The sequence below is a fragment of the Heloderma suspectum genome, chromosome 2, assembly GCF_057233095.1.
Source record: "Heloderma suspectum isolate Gila_16-S chromosome 2, 16-S_ref, whole genome shotgun sequence".
In the NCBI taxonomy this organism is placed as follows: Eukaryota; Metazoa; Chordata; class Lepidosauria; order Squamata; family Helodermatidae; genus Heloderma; species Heloderma suspectum.
This window is the reverse complement of record NC_139459.1, coordinates 402,815,432-402,830,789: the sequence shown is the minus strand read 5'-3', so window position 1 is coordinate 402,830,789 and position 15,358 is coordinate 402,815,432. Positions and strand designations below refer to the sequence as shown.

Sequence of the window (15,358 nt, the reverse complement as noted above, 5' to 3'; positions counted from 1 at the left end):
TGGGCTGCACAGGGACTCAAATGGTGGCCGCCATAGCCACCACCATTTGTGTCTGTGTCTTTAGCTGTGATAGGCTACGTCAATATATACATAGCGTATCACAGCTAAAGACACAGACACAAATGGCGGCAGCTCTGTTGGCCGCCATTTGCATTCCTTCCTATTGCCGTGATAGGCTATGTATATATTTACGTAACCTAACATGATAAAAGACAGGGGTGCAAATGGCGGCGGCTACACCATTTGCGACCCTGCCCTGAGCCGTGATAGGCTACATAGATACTTGCGTAGCCTATCACAGCTTGCCAGTGATGCAAATGGTGGCCAGAGTAGCCGCTGCCACCGGAGCCGCCACTGCCGGAGCTGCCGCCGCTACCGGAGCCACAGCCAGGTAGGCTCTGTTTTGCGGGGCTTTCGCATGGTGGTGGGGCAGGTTGCTCCGTTCCGCCACGGATTCCAGGGGGCTGAATTCCCTGGGATCTGTGGCAGAATTCTCTAACATCACTAGGAAGAGATGAATGGAACGGAAACCAAATCACTCCTTCCACCAAATTGGAGAACTCCCCTTCCACATGAACTGCTGCACCTGTCCTTCTGAAACTTTGCTGGTTTCTTACTTAGGGACAACTCTAGGCTGTCTGTAATTTTCAGAACTGTGGTCCACAAGGAAAATAGGGAGATAAGTATGTCCTCTTTTGGAGACCTCAAAAACCCTTGTAGCTATCATTCTGAACTTTGGCAGACATGATCTTCTCTGACGAGGCAATGAATCCTGAATTTTTTATCCACTTCTTCCAAGTAATAAAAAATGTTATTGGCAGTTCACTTTAAAAGGAAATCAAAATATAAACTCGGCACCTATTTTTCGGATGTTGGGCAGGTGTAATCCCCTTCTCGGGGGCTACTGTGCCTGGCATTATCATCCAGTTCTGACCATGAGGAAACGGTACAGTTTTTTTCTAGTTTCCAATGTCAGTCAACAGGAAGCATAAAGACTCATTTTTCCAGACATTCACTCAGGTTTGGTGCTGAGCTGAAGTGGTCTCACTACCAATTGGCCCGAGCAGAAGAGGGATGTTTTCCAATACGCTGAACTGGGTGTCTGACTACACACTTATGTATGCATGTATATATGTATGTAATCTCTACACACACACAAGTACACCACATGCACACACGACACACACACACACATTAGAGGTGCACTTAGACATTGATAGATAGATAGATAGATAGATAGATATGCAAATGTGTGTTTTGGGCCTGTGCCCCGGATCACTGAAGAATCTAGCAACACCCCTGATCTTTATCCTGGTTCACATGAAGGTGTTCCACAGGTAAAGGCCAGGCCAAGCTCACCTGTCCCCCCCCCTTCCCATGTCAAGTGTGTGGAGCGGCATCTGTGAGTTGTGGCAAAAAAATTTCTCCAGCCGAATGGCAAGTTCAGGAAATTGCAGAGGTGATGCAACTTCCTCCACATGTAATTATCAAAATCATAGTGGTTTATTCGTCTTTCTGCCAAACCACAAGGGAATCTTTTTTTCAAATCTCCCCTTTGAGTCCGCTGAGGTCAACATCAGAATACGATGAAGCAGCGTCTTGCACAGGCCTCCTGAGCCACGGAGAGCTTGGCTGAGCTCGGGGTCAGGTGAGGAGGACTCTGCAGCTGTATGGAGCTGATCTGCTCCCACCCCCTCCAGATGTGAACCCTCTCCTCCCTGGGCTCCATCTATATGGGGAAGCCACTGACCCCTCCAGCTTGCAAGAGGACTGTGCCTCACTCTAACTGAACATCCAGTCAGCTCAGAGGAGCAGGCAGGAGGATGGAGGCTGCGCCAGGTGTACCGAGAACGAGAACGCTGCTGCTCTCGCTTCTGCTGCTGCCCCAGGCCACCTGCGGGATGCTCCGGGCCAGATGCCCCTTGACTTTGGAAAGGGATGAGTCGGCCCCAATGAACCACTACAGGCCGGGGGACCTCCTCGTTGGTGCGGTCATCTATGCCACAGGAGTTTCCTTTCTACCGTCCAAATTCAACAAGCCCCCATCTACCAGGATTCAATGGTAAGTCATTCTGTGTGTGAGTTGGAGGGGAGATGCTGATGCTCCACCAGCTACTAATTTCATGAGCTCCGCTCATCCCAAATGGCCCAGGACTGTCCCTCTGAGCTGGGAACTGGGAAATCCCTGCGCTGTTTTGCCTGGGGTGGGGTGCATCATCACTCCATTCTGTGCCCAGCCTGCTGGCTCATTTTCAGAAGTGTGGCAACATAAAACAGGACAATTTGATCTGCTGTCGTGTGGGTGTGCAGAAGGAACATCTGCTCCTCTTTCTTAACTCATGTGAGCAGACCCAGGCTGTGGCTCAGGGGAGAGAGCACTTCTCCCCCCTCCACCCCTACCCCCAGGACTGCCCAGTAAGACTGCAAATGTTTGTCTGGACACCAACTCCTCTGAGGAAGGGTCAATAGAGGCGGGTATGTTTAGCCAGATGAAGGGGAGACATGAGAGCCATCCTCAAATATCTCACAGGCTGTTGTGCCAAAGATGGAGCAGGATGCAAGGAAGCAGAAATGAACCAAACGTTAGGAGAAAGTAACATAGCAACCTGCTGCCCTCTATGCCCTTTGGATTACAACTCCCAGCATTCCTACCATTTTCCATGCTGGCTGGGGATGGTGGGAGATGAATTCCAAAACAGCTGGCGACACCGGGTGCAGGAAGTCTGCCTTAGGAGAAGCTTCCTCGTGAAACAAGCTGTTGAGCATGGAACAAGCGGCTTTGGGAAGTGGCGGGTCTATCTCCTTGGACGGGGTTTCAGCAGGGATGGCCACCTGTCAGGGATGCTGTTGTTGCATCCTATGCATAAGATCCTGCAGTGAGCAGGGGGCTGAGCTAGATGGCCTCCAAGGTCCCTTCCAAGTATGAACTTCTAGGGTTCATTTCCTAGTGATCCCCAACATGGCCTTTGCCTTTTCCCACACTTATTCCTACTCTCGGCTTTCTGTTCCTTTGAGCAACGTTTTCACTGAGCTCTGCACCACCCTCTCAGATCCTATCAGCATATATGTGAAGTGAGGAATTTCTAGCCAATATGCATGCACAACTTTATACTTACATTAAATTGCATGTGCCATTTTAATGCATTTCTCCCAGTTTGGAGAGCTCCTTTTGGAGCTCTTCCTAATCTTTTTCTTTTTTCTTTTAACCACGCTACATAATTTGATGGTCTCTGCAAACCTGGCCAGCTCAATGCTCACTCTGAATTGCAGATCATTTATGAACACATTGAAAAGCATCAGTCCCGGCCAATACAGATCCCTGGGGGAGCCCCCTGTTTACATCCCTCCACTGGGAGAATTTACCATTTCTTCCCACTCTCTGCTTTCTGTTCTTTAACCAGTTACATGCTTCCTCTTACTCCAGGACTGCTACATTTGCACAGGAGACTTGGTGAGGGACTTTGTCAAAACTCTGTTTCTCTCTCCATCAGAACTGCTCTCTTGAGCTGAGTCTTGACGCTCTCAAAGAACACTCAAAGATCAATGGGACAAGACATACCTTTGCAGAAGCCACCTTGATTCTTCTTCCGCAGGGCTGGTCATTTGACAGGCTTGAAAAATTTATCTTTAACTTTCCACCAATCTACCCACAACGCACATTAAGCTAACCAGCTTGCCATTTCCTGGATTCTCCCTGGATTCCTTCAAACAAGCAAACAAGCAAACAAACAAAATTGGCATTACACTGGCCGCTCTTCAGTCCTCCGGCCAAACTTAGGGCATGTTACATGTTTGTGTTGGAATGTGTAGATATAACCATTTTCAACAATGAAAAATGGGAGGATGTAGGATTTTCAGCTTGCGCAGATTGTTGCAGGTGAGGTGCTTCTGCTGCTGCATGAGTTTGCGAGAGGCGGTGGAGGAACTTCCCTTGATTTGCAGGTTGAGATAAGAACAGTGAACTACATTCCAGGATTGTTGTGAGTGACACCACCTCAGCTTTTAACAGCACACAATACATTATATGCCCAGTAAGTGTCTTGGATTCTTGACCTAACTAAAAAGAGCATTGAAGATATGATGTGCTTTCTGTACCATAAAGCACAAGATAAAAGCTCAGGATTGTAGAGCTGCAGTAAAATTATCTTCCTCAGGGGCAATGTAGATGAATTCTTCTTCTTCTTCTTCTTCTTCTTCTTCTTCTTCTTCTTCTTCTTCTTCTTCTTCTTCTTCGCCTTCGCCTTTGCCTTAATCTTCTACTTGCTGTTGTTGTGTTGTTATTATGACACAGTGACTTGGGAATGTACCCCACCACAGACAACTCCGGACAGAAATCTCAGAAGAGATGCAGAGCAATTTACTTCAGGAAAAGCAGGAAGAGACATACCAATATAGGAAGAGCCCTGCTGGATCAGACCCAGGGTCCATCTAGTCCAGCATCCTATTGACATAGAGGCCACCCAGCTGCCCATGGGGAAGCCACAAGGAAGGCATGAGTGCACCAGCACCCTCCAGCCCATGTTCCCCAGCAATGGGTGTAGCTCACTGCCTCTGGCACTGGAGGTAGCATACAGCCATCAGGACTAGTAGCCGTTGATAGCCTTACCCAGCTTGTCCCAAAATATTCCCCAGTGCCTAACAAATCTGAACCACTCCTCCCCGCACCACCGTCTCATCCTCACTTTGAGACTCCTCGGCTTCGCCTCTCTAGCTGGCCCTGTGCGTGGAACAGGTAGCATTTCTGAGAAAGCCACTTTGGGGGTCCTGTATTCCAGCCTCCTACCTAGCTAGGGATGGCAGAGAATTCCGCCACGGATTCCAGTGAGGCCAGATTCTAAAGGATCCAGCCCCCCGGAATCCGTGGGGAAACGACCTCTCGCCCCCCGCCCCCCCCCGCAGAATCCCCCCAGGATGGCACTTAGCTGGGGCAGATGCGGTGGATTCGGTGGCGGCAGTAAATAAATATTTACGTAGGCTAGAACCGCGAAAAATAAAGTAACGCAAATAGCGCCCGCTACACTATTTGTGTTCCCCTTTTTTTCGCCGTTTTATCTTACGTAAATATTTATGTAGTCTAGAACGGCGAATAATAAAGGAACGCAAATAGCGCTCACTATGCTATTTCTGTTCCCCTTTTCTTCGCCATTTTATCTTACGTAAATATTTACTTAAGATAAATCAGTGAAAAATAGGTAACGCAAGTGGTGGCCGTCATAGCCGCCGCCAATTGCGTACGCTGGTTTTTTTTGGGGGGGGGGTTAGCCGTAATAGGCTATGTAAATTCTTACGTAGCCTATCACAGCTGCCGGGCTGGACACAGATGGCAGCTGCTACGATGGCCACCATTTGCGTCCGCAGCAGCCCATCCGCGCCGGAAATCTGGCTGCGGAGGGCCCAGAGCCGGCAGTCGAGGATTCCAGGGGGGAGCACCGGATCCCCGAGGCCAGGGTGAAGAAGTGTGTTTACAGGAGGCATTTGAAAGATGTCACATTTTCTGCTTCCCAAACTACACGAGAGAGGTTTTTCCAGATCCCAGGTGCTGTTTACATACATGTGGCACTCCATGCAATACACGGGACATCCCCAACACCTGTGCTGACTTTCTATCTTCATAACTTATTTAAAAATGAATTGCTTTGTTTGGGTTTTTTTAACCTGGAAAACTAACTTGTTACTAGATGAAAGGGGGGAATTTATTTATAGGTTTGTTTGTTTTTACAGTTACTTACTATGAGCAGGGAGGGAAGAGTTAACTTCCCTGGTCTCCTCACCTTGTTGCAAAACGCGCACGGGGGCTTAGCTCTGTGTGCTGACACTTTGGCACGATGGCTGAGATGCCTTGGCACTTGGCAATCCCCTTAGAACAGACATCCCAACCTGGTGACCCTCAGATGTCTTGCAGTTCAGCTCCCATGAGCTGCAGTCACCATAGCCAATGGTCAGGCATGAGTATATGCAGAGTACATCATGAGAAACACTGGGTTGGATGAATCATAGGTTGGAATTAAGATTGCCAGGAGAATTATCAACAACCTCAGATATGCAGATGATACCACCCTAATGGCAGAAAGCGAAGAGGATCTAAAGAGCCTCTTGTTGAGGGTGAAAGTGGAGAGTGCAAAAGCGGGTTTGAAACTCAACATTAAAAAAACTAAGATTATGGTATCTGGCCCCATCACTTCCTGGCATATGGAAGGGGAAGAAATGGAAGCAGTGACAGATTTTACTTTCTTGGGCTCCAGGATCACTGCAGACGGTGACTGTAGCCATGAAATTAAAAGATGCTTGCTCCTTGGGAGGAAAGCGATGGCAAACCTAGACAGCATAGTAAGAAGCAGAGACATCACCTTGCCGACAAAGGTCTGTATAATCAAAGCTATGGTTTTCCCAGTAGTAACATATGGCTGTGAGAGCTGGACTATAAGGAAGGCTGAGCACCAAAGAATTGATGCTTTCGTACTGTGGTGCTGGAGAAGACTCTTATGAGTCCCCTGGACTGCAAGGAGGTCAAATCAGTCCATCCTAAAGGAAATCAACCCTGACTGCTCATTGGAAGGACAGATAGTGAAGCTGAAGGGCAAATATTTTGGCCCCCTAATGTGAAGAGAAAACTGACTGGAAAAGACCCTGATGCTGGGAAAGTTTGAAGCCAAAAGGAGACAGGAAGGCGTGGCATGCTATGGTCCATGGAGTCACGAAGAGTCAGAAATGACTTAATCACTGAACAACAACCACTCCTCTTAAATGAGCCTTCCCCAACCTGCTGACCCTCAGATGCCTTGCAGTTCAACTCCCATGAGCCACAGAAACCATAGACAATCATCAGGCCAATGGTCCAAATCAACTTGAGGGCTGGGGGAGGCTGCCTAAGAGGAACACCCATCATTTAAGAAATCTTCCCAATCCTTTGTCCTGTCGCAATTTGTTTCTTGATTCCAAAGGTTGCACACATGCGTAATCCCAGCATTGGGGTGTACATCTGCTCTGGGGTTTTGTTTTGAAATGGATCCTGGATCTTGACCCTCGGCAAAGGCTCTTCCCGCTTTTCCTGGCTGCCTGTACACAAGCAAAGCACTAAGAGGGAAGAGTCGGACACGACTGAACGACTGAACAACAACAACAAGAGGGGATTGGGTATTGTGCTTCTGGTTTGGGCTCTGGATGACTGTTAGCATGAGGAAAGTTCTGCAAATGTAACCCAGAGATATTTGCTTCAAAGTAAAAGAAGCAACAACTGAATATTTTTGTCTCATTGCAGACAGGATGACAATGTGACACTTTTTTTTTTAATCAGGATAGGAGACACAGAATACTGGAAGATTCTGCCCTTCTTATTGGCCACCCAGGAGATCAACCAGAGTCCCAGACTCTTACCCAACGTCTCCCTGGGCTACGACATCCATGACAACTATTTCGATGCAAGAATGACTTCAGATGCCTTGCTAGACCTGATCTCTCCTGGGCAGGGAAATGTTCCCAACTACAGCTGTGGAAGAAGGCATCACCCATTGGCTGTTCTGGAAGGTTCTGACTCTGACATCTCCATCCAGATTTCAACCATTCTGGGCATCTACAAAATCCCTCAGGTGCAGTGGGGGGGGGGGTTATTTACAGGCTGAGTCTCACTCTACTTGGGCTTCTCTCTAAAGAAATCAAAAAGTTCTCCAGAGAATGTCAATGTGAGTTTCCGCCACCCATGAAAATCAGGGAACTGGATCCACAGTGGGGTGCAGAGTGATAGGTCTCTGAAAGTGTATTGGGGGCACGCAGGGTATTTGTGAAAGAAAACTCATGCATTCAAGGGAAAATCATGTAATTAACATGTGGTTTGCTCCTTATTCATGCTTATAACTGAGGAAAGGAGGCAGCCAGAGAAAAGAGCGGGGGGGAGGGACTACTTTGCAGCTGCCTGTCACCCCTGAAAATCAAGCATGTTCCTATTCCGGGTCCCAGTTCTTGGCCAAATTAAAAACTGCTGGAAAAGTGGGACAAGCTGTAGGGACTTGCTTCTCTTATGGACACTCAGGAGATGCCCTATAGCTTCGGGCATCTTCATTTTTCACTGTTCTGTCATCATGCCAGAAAGTTTTATTCATCATAAAATTCTGACTATTTGTTCCACTGGTATGAAAGATGGCACAGATGTTTCCAGTTAATTGATGTCATCTGTCAGAAGTATCCAATGAAGAATTGAAATGTGGTTGTGAAGCAAAATAAACCACCCATCTCTTCCTTCTTTGCCAGGTCAGTTATGCTTTCGTTTCCCATGTTCTGAGCGATAAAACTGAGTTCCCCTTCTTCTACCGGATGGTCCCCAAAGAAGGAGCCCAGTACCTGGGGGTTGTCAAACTGCTCCTGCATTTCAGATGGACGTTGATCGGTCTCGTTGCTCCAGACACTGACAATGGAGAGACATGCATGCGGGCCTTGACCCCCGAGCTCATCAGGAACGGTGTTTGTGTTGCTTTCTCTCAAAGAATCTCAGGACTGAATACAAATGAAGTGGACTTCCCTCAGGCTTCATTCCACAACTGGAGACAAGTCAGTGTCTTTGTTTATTGTGCAGAGACAAGATACTTTTTGATTGGACTAAATGTTATGCAACAGTATGTTGAAATATTGATGAAACCCATTGTAGGGAAAGTCTGGGTCACAACAGCTTTGTGGGACTTTGCCTTGGAGTTGTCATCTAATCGTCCTGGTCTACAACTTATCCTTGGTCTATTTTCCTTCACTCTCCCGCAAAATAAAAGGTCAAAATATGATGGTTTTTCACAGTTTTGCTTTATTATCAAGCAGTTTGTGAAGAAAGCATTTAATTGTGCCTATTCGAAGCATGCATTGTCTGTGAAAGGCTGGACAAGATGCAAAGAGAATGAGAAACTGGACACCCTTCCAGAAGAGGTTGTGGAGAGAACCCTGTCTCTGGACAGCTACATCATTTACAACACTGTCCATGCTGTGGCCCGTGCCTTGGATGCTGCTTATCTGTCCAGATCCAAGAGGAGGGTCCTGGAAGATGGAGAAAGGCTGGATGTCCAAAGGCTGCAGCCATGGCAGGTATTCCTTTTCCCATCCAGCCTTGTGACATCGGCCCCTGAGGACTCAGCCTATCTGGCCACAGTCCCAACATGGGTGCAGCCCCTCTGTCTCTGCCCTGGCCCATTCCCTGTGCTCCACCACTGGACTCAGCCATGCTGCTCCTTCCTGCCTCCTTGACCAGGCTGCCAGTTAGGGATGTACGAAAGTGACTTACCTTTCGCGGATTATGTTGATGGTGGGGGGGAGGCGTTCCGTCCCTCCCCCAGGAATCCTCGAACGGCCGGCTGTGGTCCGCGGCAGCTCCACGGAGCAGCTGGCCAGGCCCGGCCTGGCCAGGCCAGAGCCATCCGCAGCCGGATTTCCGGCCGCGGAGGGCTCTGGGTAAAAAACAACAACAACAACAACGTACGCAAATGGCGGCAGCTATGGACACCACCATTTGCGTTCCTTCTTTTTACCGTCTTAATCTACATTAATATTTACGTAGACTATGACAGCGAAAATAAAGGGGAACGCAAATAGCGTCGCGGGCTATTTGCGTCCCTTTTTCATTCTCCATTTTAGCCTACGTAAATCTTTATGTAGACTAAAACGGCAAATCTAAAGGGGACACAAATACCGCCTGCTATGCTATTTGCGTTCCCCTTTATTTTCGCTGTCATAGTCTACATAAATATTTACATAGATTAAGACGGTAAAAAGAAGGAACGCAAATGGTGGTGGCCGTAGCTGCCGCCATTTGCGTACGTGTTTTTTTTTTTAAAACCCACCCAACCACGATAGGCTACGTAAAGATTTACGTAGCCTATCACATCTTTTTTTTTTTTTTTTTTTTACACACAAGCGTGGAAATGACGGTGGCGGCAGCCAGTAGGAAGACCAGCTGCCGCCGCCGCCGAAGCCACCGCCAGAGCCGCCGCCGCCCGGAAGATTCGCCCCAGGTGAGTCTCGTCCCGGGGGGGATCTGCAGGGGGGCGGGGGGGTAGGCCGTTCCGCCACAGATTTCGAGGGCTGAATGCACTGGCATTCGGCCTCACCAAGATCCATGGCAGAATTATCTGACATCCTTAGTGCCAGTCTGACACCTACCTGGGTCCCCTGTTGCCCCTCTCTCCTTCCTTTTTTCCGTGACAGTGTCATGGGTGTAGGAGAGAAATGTACATTTCTTTTTTTTCTGTTGACTTTTACAATAGTGCGAAGCTGAACATTCCCCGATTATGTAGAATTAAAATTACTTTTTCCACAATGTGCAGAAAAGTATCTTGCATCTGGTTTTATCACATGTCAATAAGGATTTTCTAGCTGGAAGAATTTTTTAAAATTCAGTTGTACAATTTGATATCTGACACAAGGAATCTAAATTCATTCCCAGACGTATGCTAAACCTATAATGGTTGCAGCTCAATTTCTGTGTGCCTACTACTCAAAACCAGTTCAGTGGAAGTTACTACCACATTTGCGTAAATATTTAGGGAGGCTAGAACAGCGAAAAATAGCGAATGCAAATGGCGGCTGCCGTAGACGCCGCCATTTGCATACGCGTTTTTTTTTACTTTGCTGTGATAGGCTACATAAATATTTTTGTAGCCTATCACGGTTAAGTACAGGGACGCAAACCGTCATTTGCATCCCAGTGGAATCCTGGCGGAGCAGAGCCGGCTGGGCAGGACTCCGGGGGGAGGGGCGGAGCGCCTCCCCCCCGTCGAGGATTCCAGGGGGAGGGACAAAGTTCCTCCCCCCCCCCGTGAAGCAGATCCGCGAAATGGTAAGTGACCTTCGTACATCCCTACATTGTGGGCACTGGATAAACTCAGGGGAGGCTTGTTCCATAACAGATGGGCCACCACCAAAAAGGCCCCTTGCCTTGTTGCCATCCTCCATATCTCCCTCAGAGGAGGCACCTGGATGGGGGCCTCAGGTGACGATCATAGTTCATGGGAAGGGTTTAGCTCCCCAAACTGCTTCAGCAGAGAAAGGGCATTCAGGGATGAGATGAGGTCCCGTGACAATGTGAAGAGACACCCCCATCCACTTGGGTCTGGAACCACTCCTGAGCCATAGAAGATTCAAGCATGAAATGGGCAGCATGGAGAAATCGAGTGTGGTTTCTGGTTTCCCCCATGCTGGTGTTTTCTCTGCCATTCTAGCTTCACCCTTTCCTGAGAAACCCCCAGTTCTACAATGATTCCATGGACAGAGTGTATTTGGCTGAGAATGCAGACCCGGTAGCCGCCTTTGACATCGTGAACTGGGTGAAGTTCCCCAACAGGTCTGTGGTTAAAGTGAAATTTGGAAGTACGGAAAGACGGGGATCCCCAGCAGGCCTCAAGTTCAACATTGATCAGGACGCCATTGTGTGGCCCCAATGGTTCAACAAGGTGAGGAAAACAATTCCTTTCATTTCATGGTATTTATTTACCATCTCTTAACCTCTGCTAAATCTAGCAGGTTCCCCGTCAGCATGGAAGTTCCAAGTAGCAGCAGTTTTTCAAGATCTCAGAGAGAGGGGATCATTTCCCCAGCTCTGCTTCCCAGCTGTGGGCCAGAAGGATGCCCTTCAAACACAGGCTGCAGGCTACTTGGGACTTATCTCTCCTTTTGAATAGCACCAAAAGTCTATACAGCACTGTATGGACCATAAGAGGACATGTCCCTTAAGATTCGACACAAAGGAAACAAGAGAGGAAACTGGGAAGCTGCGTGTGCTCAGGCTTAGTTACGGGCTTCATGTTCAATCCTCGAGACCCTGTTGGGCCCTTTGAACTGTGTCTGTCATTTCTGTAGCTAAATTGGCCCCAACACATTTTCCTTGATGGTCCTTGTTTCTGTGCATAGCCCCTGCCTCATTCGAGGTGCGTGGAAAGCTGTCGCCCTGGATCCGTCAAGGTGGCTCAGGAAGGAAGGCCGGTTTGCTGCTATGACTGTGCTCCCTGTGCGGAAGGGACCATCTCCACCCAGGAAGGTGGGTGACTCCAGAGGAAAATGCATCCCCCTGTTAGGGAGGGTAAAGATCCACCCAGACATGTTCACTGAAGCTTTTCTTAAAGGCATTTCTGCACTTGGATCCTTTATTGCAATAGCCACAATTTATTTCACAAAACTACTCATGAAAAATAACCTGGGAGGACGGACTGAAAGTTGGGGCAGGGGGAGGCATAAGATAGGGCAGGGATCAGCACCCCCAGCCTGCATCTGTCTCCTGCACTTGATGTCCTCCATGGTTAATATTGTTATGTTAATCCCCACTTCTCTGAGTGGTGAGAAATTGTTGGAGGGACTCGGGCCATGAGTCACTTAACCTGAAGTGGAAGGGTTAATATGTACCTGAGTGAGGTGGGAGGGGATCTCTAAGAGGTCGTCCTGCCTTTTCCTGGTCTCCTCCCTCTACTTTCCTTTATTCTTCCTCCTTCCTCCTCCAAGTGATGCTGACCATGGGGCTGACCACAGCCAACTTACCTGGAGAAGTCAGTTTGTTGTATCTCCAGTAAAGTCTGTTCCTAACCCACTACTCGAGTGTGTTTTGTCCACATCTGTGATTACTGATGGGGGGAGGGGGCTGATTTGGACGTCAGAAATTGCAGGGATGGAGTGTTTACCCAGTGTTTGCTTTGCTTTGGAAGGTGGTCAGTGGAGGCTTAGTGGCATTTTGTAGCATTTCAGTTTGCTCACAAATGCTCATAGGAATATAAGAAGAGCCATGCTGGGTCAGATCAAAGGCCCTTCTAGTCCTGCACTGTATTCAGACAATGGCCCATGAAATACATCAATGGGAAACCCACAAGTAGGACATGAGTACACTAACACCCTCCCATCCAACTTCCCCATCAATGGCATACACAGGCTTACTGCCTCTGATACTGGAGGTAGCACATAGCTGTCAGGACTACTAGTGTTTGATTGCCTTTTCCTCCAGGAATTTGTCCAATCCCCTTTTAAAGCCATCCAAACTGGTGGACATCACAACATCTGGCGGAAGTGAATTCCATTGTTCAACTCTGAGTTGTGTGAAGGAGCCCTTCCCTTATCTGTCCTGCCTCTCCCAGCAGGCAGCTTCACAGGATGATCCTCTTTGAGCATAGGCTGAGCACAGGTGGAGACACAGTGTAAACAATGCTGGATGTGGGTGATGGGAGTTGTAGTCCACTTTTCCCATATCCAGCACTGTAAGATGCTTGCAGACTCCACATGCACCCCTCTGTGACCCCGTTTGCATGACCCAACAGCCTGCAGTTGGTTGTCAGCACTGTTTGTCTCATGGTGGCTTATCGTGATCTGCAAACCGGCCCTGTGTCTCCTTCTCTGCATTGAATCAAACTCCGCTCTACTCTTTTTCTGAACTGTGGGCCATTGACCTGGAATTTCCCTCACAACGGAGGACCTCCTTGGCAAACTTCTGAGGACTCAAAAGGCAGTCTCCAGAAATATTGCTGGATCCTCTCACCTGTCCTCTTCAAACAAAATGATGGTTACAGCAGAAGTGGGGGACTAAATTTTGTTGGGCGCCTTCCTAGCTGCCCTCCGTGCCCTGAATGACATCAAGGAGAGGGCCAGGCCCCTGACATCATGTCATTCCCCGCCAACATACCACATGGATTATCCACAAAATGCATAAAACACACTCGGCCAACCTGCATTCCCGACATTTATTTGATGAAATGTAAAAGAACAGAGATTGGTAAGGGTGTAAGGGAGATGTTTCTCTTGTTTTTCCAGATGCAGACCATTGCACCAAGTGTCCAGATGATCAGCATCCAAACGAGGACCGAGATAAATGTATACCCAAGGATATAACCTACCTGTCCTATGAAGAATATTTGGGTATCATCCTGGCTTCTTTTGCCCTATTCTTGTCCTTAATCGCAGGCTTTGTGTTAGCAATCTTCATAAAATACCTTGATACTCCAGTAGTCAAAGCCAACAACCGGGACCTCTCCTACATTCTCCTCATCTCCCTCCTGCTTTCCTTCTTGTCCTCCTTCCTCTTCATTGGACAGCCATGGAAAGCAACCTGCCTCCTCCGGCAAATGGCCTTCAGCATCATCTTCTCAGTTGCTGTCTCTTCTCTGCTGGCCAAAACCATCACTGTGGTGCTGGCCTTCCTGGCCACAAAGCCAGGGAACAGGGTGAGGGGATGGCTGGGGAAGAGTTTGGCCAACTCAATTGTCCTTTTCTGTTCCGGTGTCCAAGTTGTCATCTGCACCATCTGGCTGGGAATCTCTCCCCCATTCCCTGACTCTGACATGTACTCCCAGCCTGCACAGATCATCCTGCAATGCAATGAAGGGTCTGTCGCCATGTTCTATGCTGCCCTTGGCTACATGGGCTTCCTGGCTGCCATCTGCTTCACGGTGGCTTTCCTTGCCAGGAAGCTGCCTGGGGCCTTCAATGAAGCCAAGCTGATCACCTTCAGCATGCTGGTCTTCTGCAGCGTTTGGATTTCCTTTGTGCCCACCTACCTGAGCACCAAGGGGAAATACATGGTGGCCGTGCAGGTCTTCTCCATCTTGGCCTCCAGTGCTGGCTTGCTGGGCTGCATCTTTCTCCCCAAGGGCTACATGATTGTACTGAGGCCAGATCTGAATACCAAGGAGCATCTTATGATGAAAACAGGATAAATTATTTTATTATTTATTTATTTATTATTGCATTTATATCCCGCCTTTTTCCCTCTTGCAAGGAACTCAAGGCAGCTTACATTATCCTCCTCCTCTCCATTGTATCCTCACAACAACAACCCTGTGAGGTAGGTTGGGTTGAGAGTCTGTGACTGGCCCAAAGTCACCCAGTGAGCTTCCATGGCCAAGTGGGGACTAGAACCCAGATCTCCCGGCTCCCAGTCCATCACTCTCACCACTACACTACACTAGGGATGGCGTAGAATTTCTCCACGAATCTCCGGGAGGCCGAATGCCAACGCATTCGGCCCCCCGAAATTGGTGGTGGAATTCTCTGCCGCTCCCCCCCCCCAGGATGGGACTTACCTCGTGCGAATGTCCCTCTCGGCGGCAGGTCCTGGCAGCAGTTTGGTGGCGTTTTGGCAGCGGTGGCCGGTCTTCTGACCGGCTGCCGCCGCCGCCATTGCAAAATAAAAAAGGAAAGTAAAAAAAACAACCACACACACCCGTGATAGGCTACGTAATGATTTACGTAGCCTATCACGGCTAGATTTCCAAAGTCAGCCGTGATAGGCTACGTAAATCGTCACGTAGCCTATCACGGGTGACTTTGAAAAAAAAAAATTGTGTACGCAAATGGCGGCGCCCATGGGGCACCGCCATTTGCCTTCCTTAGTTTGGCACATCTAGTCTACGTAAAG

The 15,358-nt window shown here is 48.5% G+C and overlaps 1 protein-coding gene across 1 annotated transcript; it reads left to right on the top strand.

Moving 5' to 3' along the window:
• The first annotated feature begins 1,823 nt into the window (after nucleotides 1-1,823).
• Nucleotides 1,824-14,657, top strand: LOC146356674 (vomeronasal type-2 receptor 26-like). The gene is made up of 6 exons (XM_084830252.1): nucleotides 1,824-2,062; nucleotides 7,295-7,418; nucleotides 8,245-8,541; nucleotides 11,190-11,420; nucleotides 11,878-12,004; nucleotides 13,756-14,657. The coding sequence occupies exons 1-6, from the start codon at nucleotides 1,824-1,826 to the stop codon at nucleotides 14,655-14,657; spliced, it is 1,920 nt and encodes a 639-aa protein (XP_084686378.1).
• The last annotated feature ends 701 nt before the right edge of the window (nucleotides 14,658-15,358 follow it).

Excerpts from the sequence above, each read along its gene's own strand:
- LOC146356674 (XM_084830252.1), top strand. The coding sequence starts at position 1,824 with ATGGAGGCTGCGCCAGGTGTACCGAGAACGAGAACGCTGCTGCTCTCG. Across the intron at positions 2,063-7,294 it reads CCATCTACCAGGATTCAATG|GATAGGAGACACAGAATACT; the intron begins GTAAGTCATTCT and ends TTTTTTAATCAG. Across the intron at positions 8,542-11,189 it reads CATTCCACAACTGGAGACAA|CTTCACCCTTTCCTGAGAAA; the intron begins GTCAGTGTCTTT and ends CTGCCATTCTAG.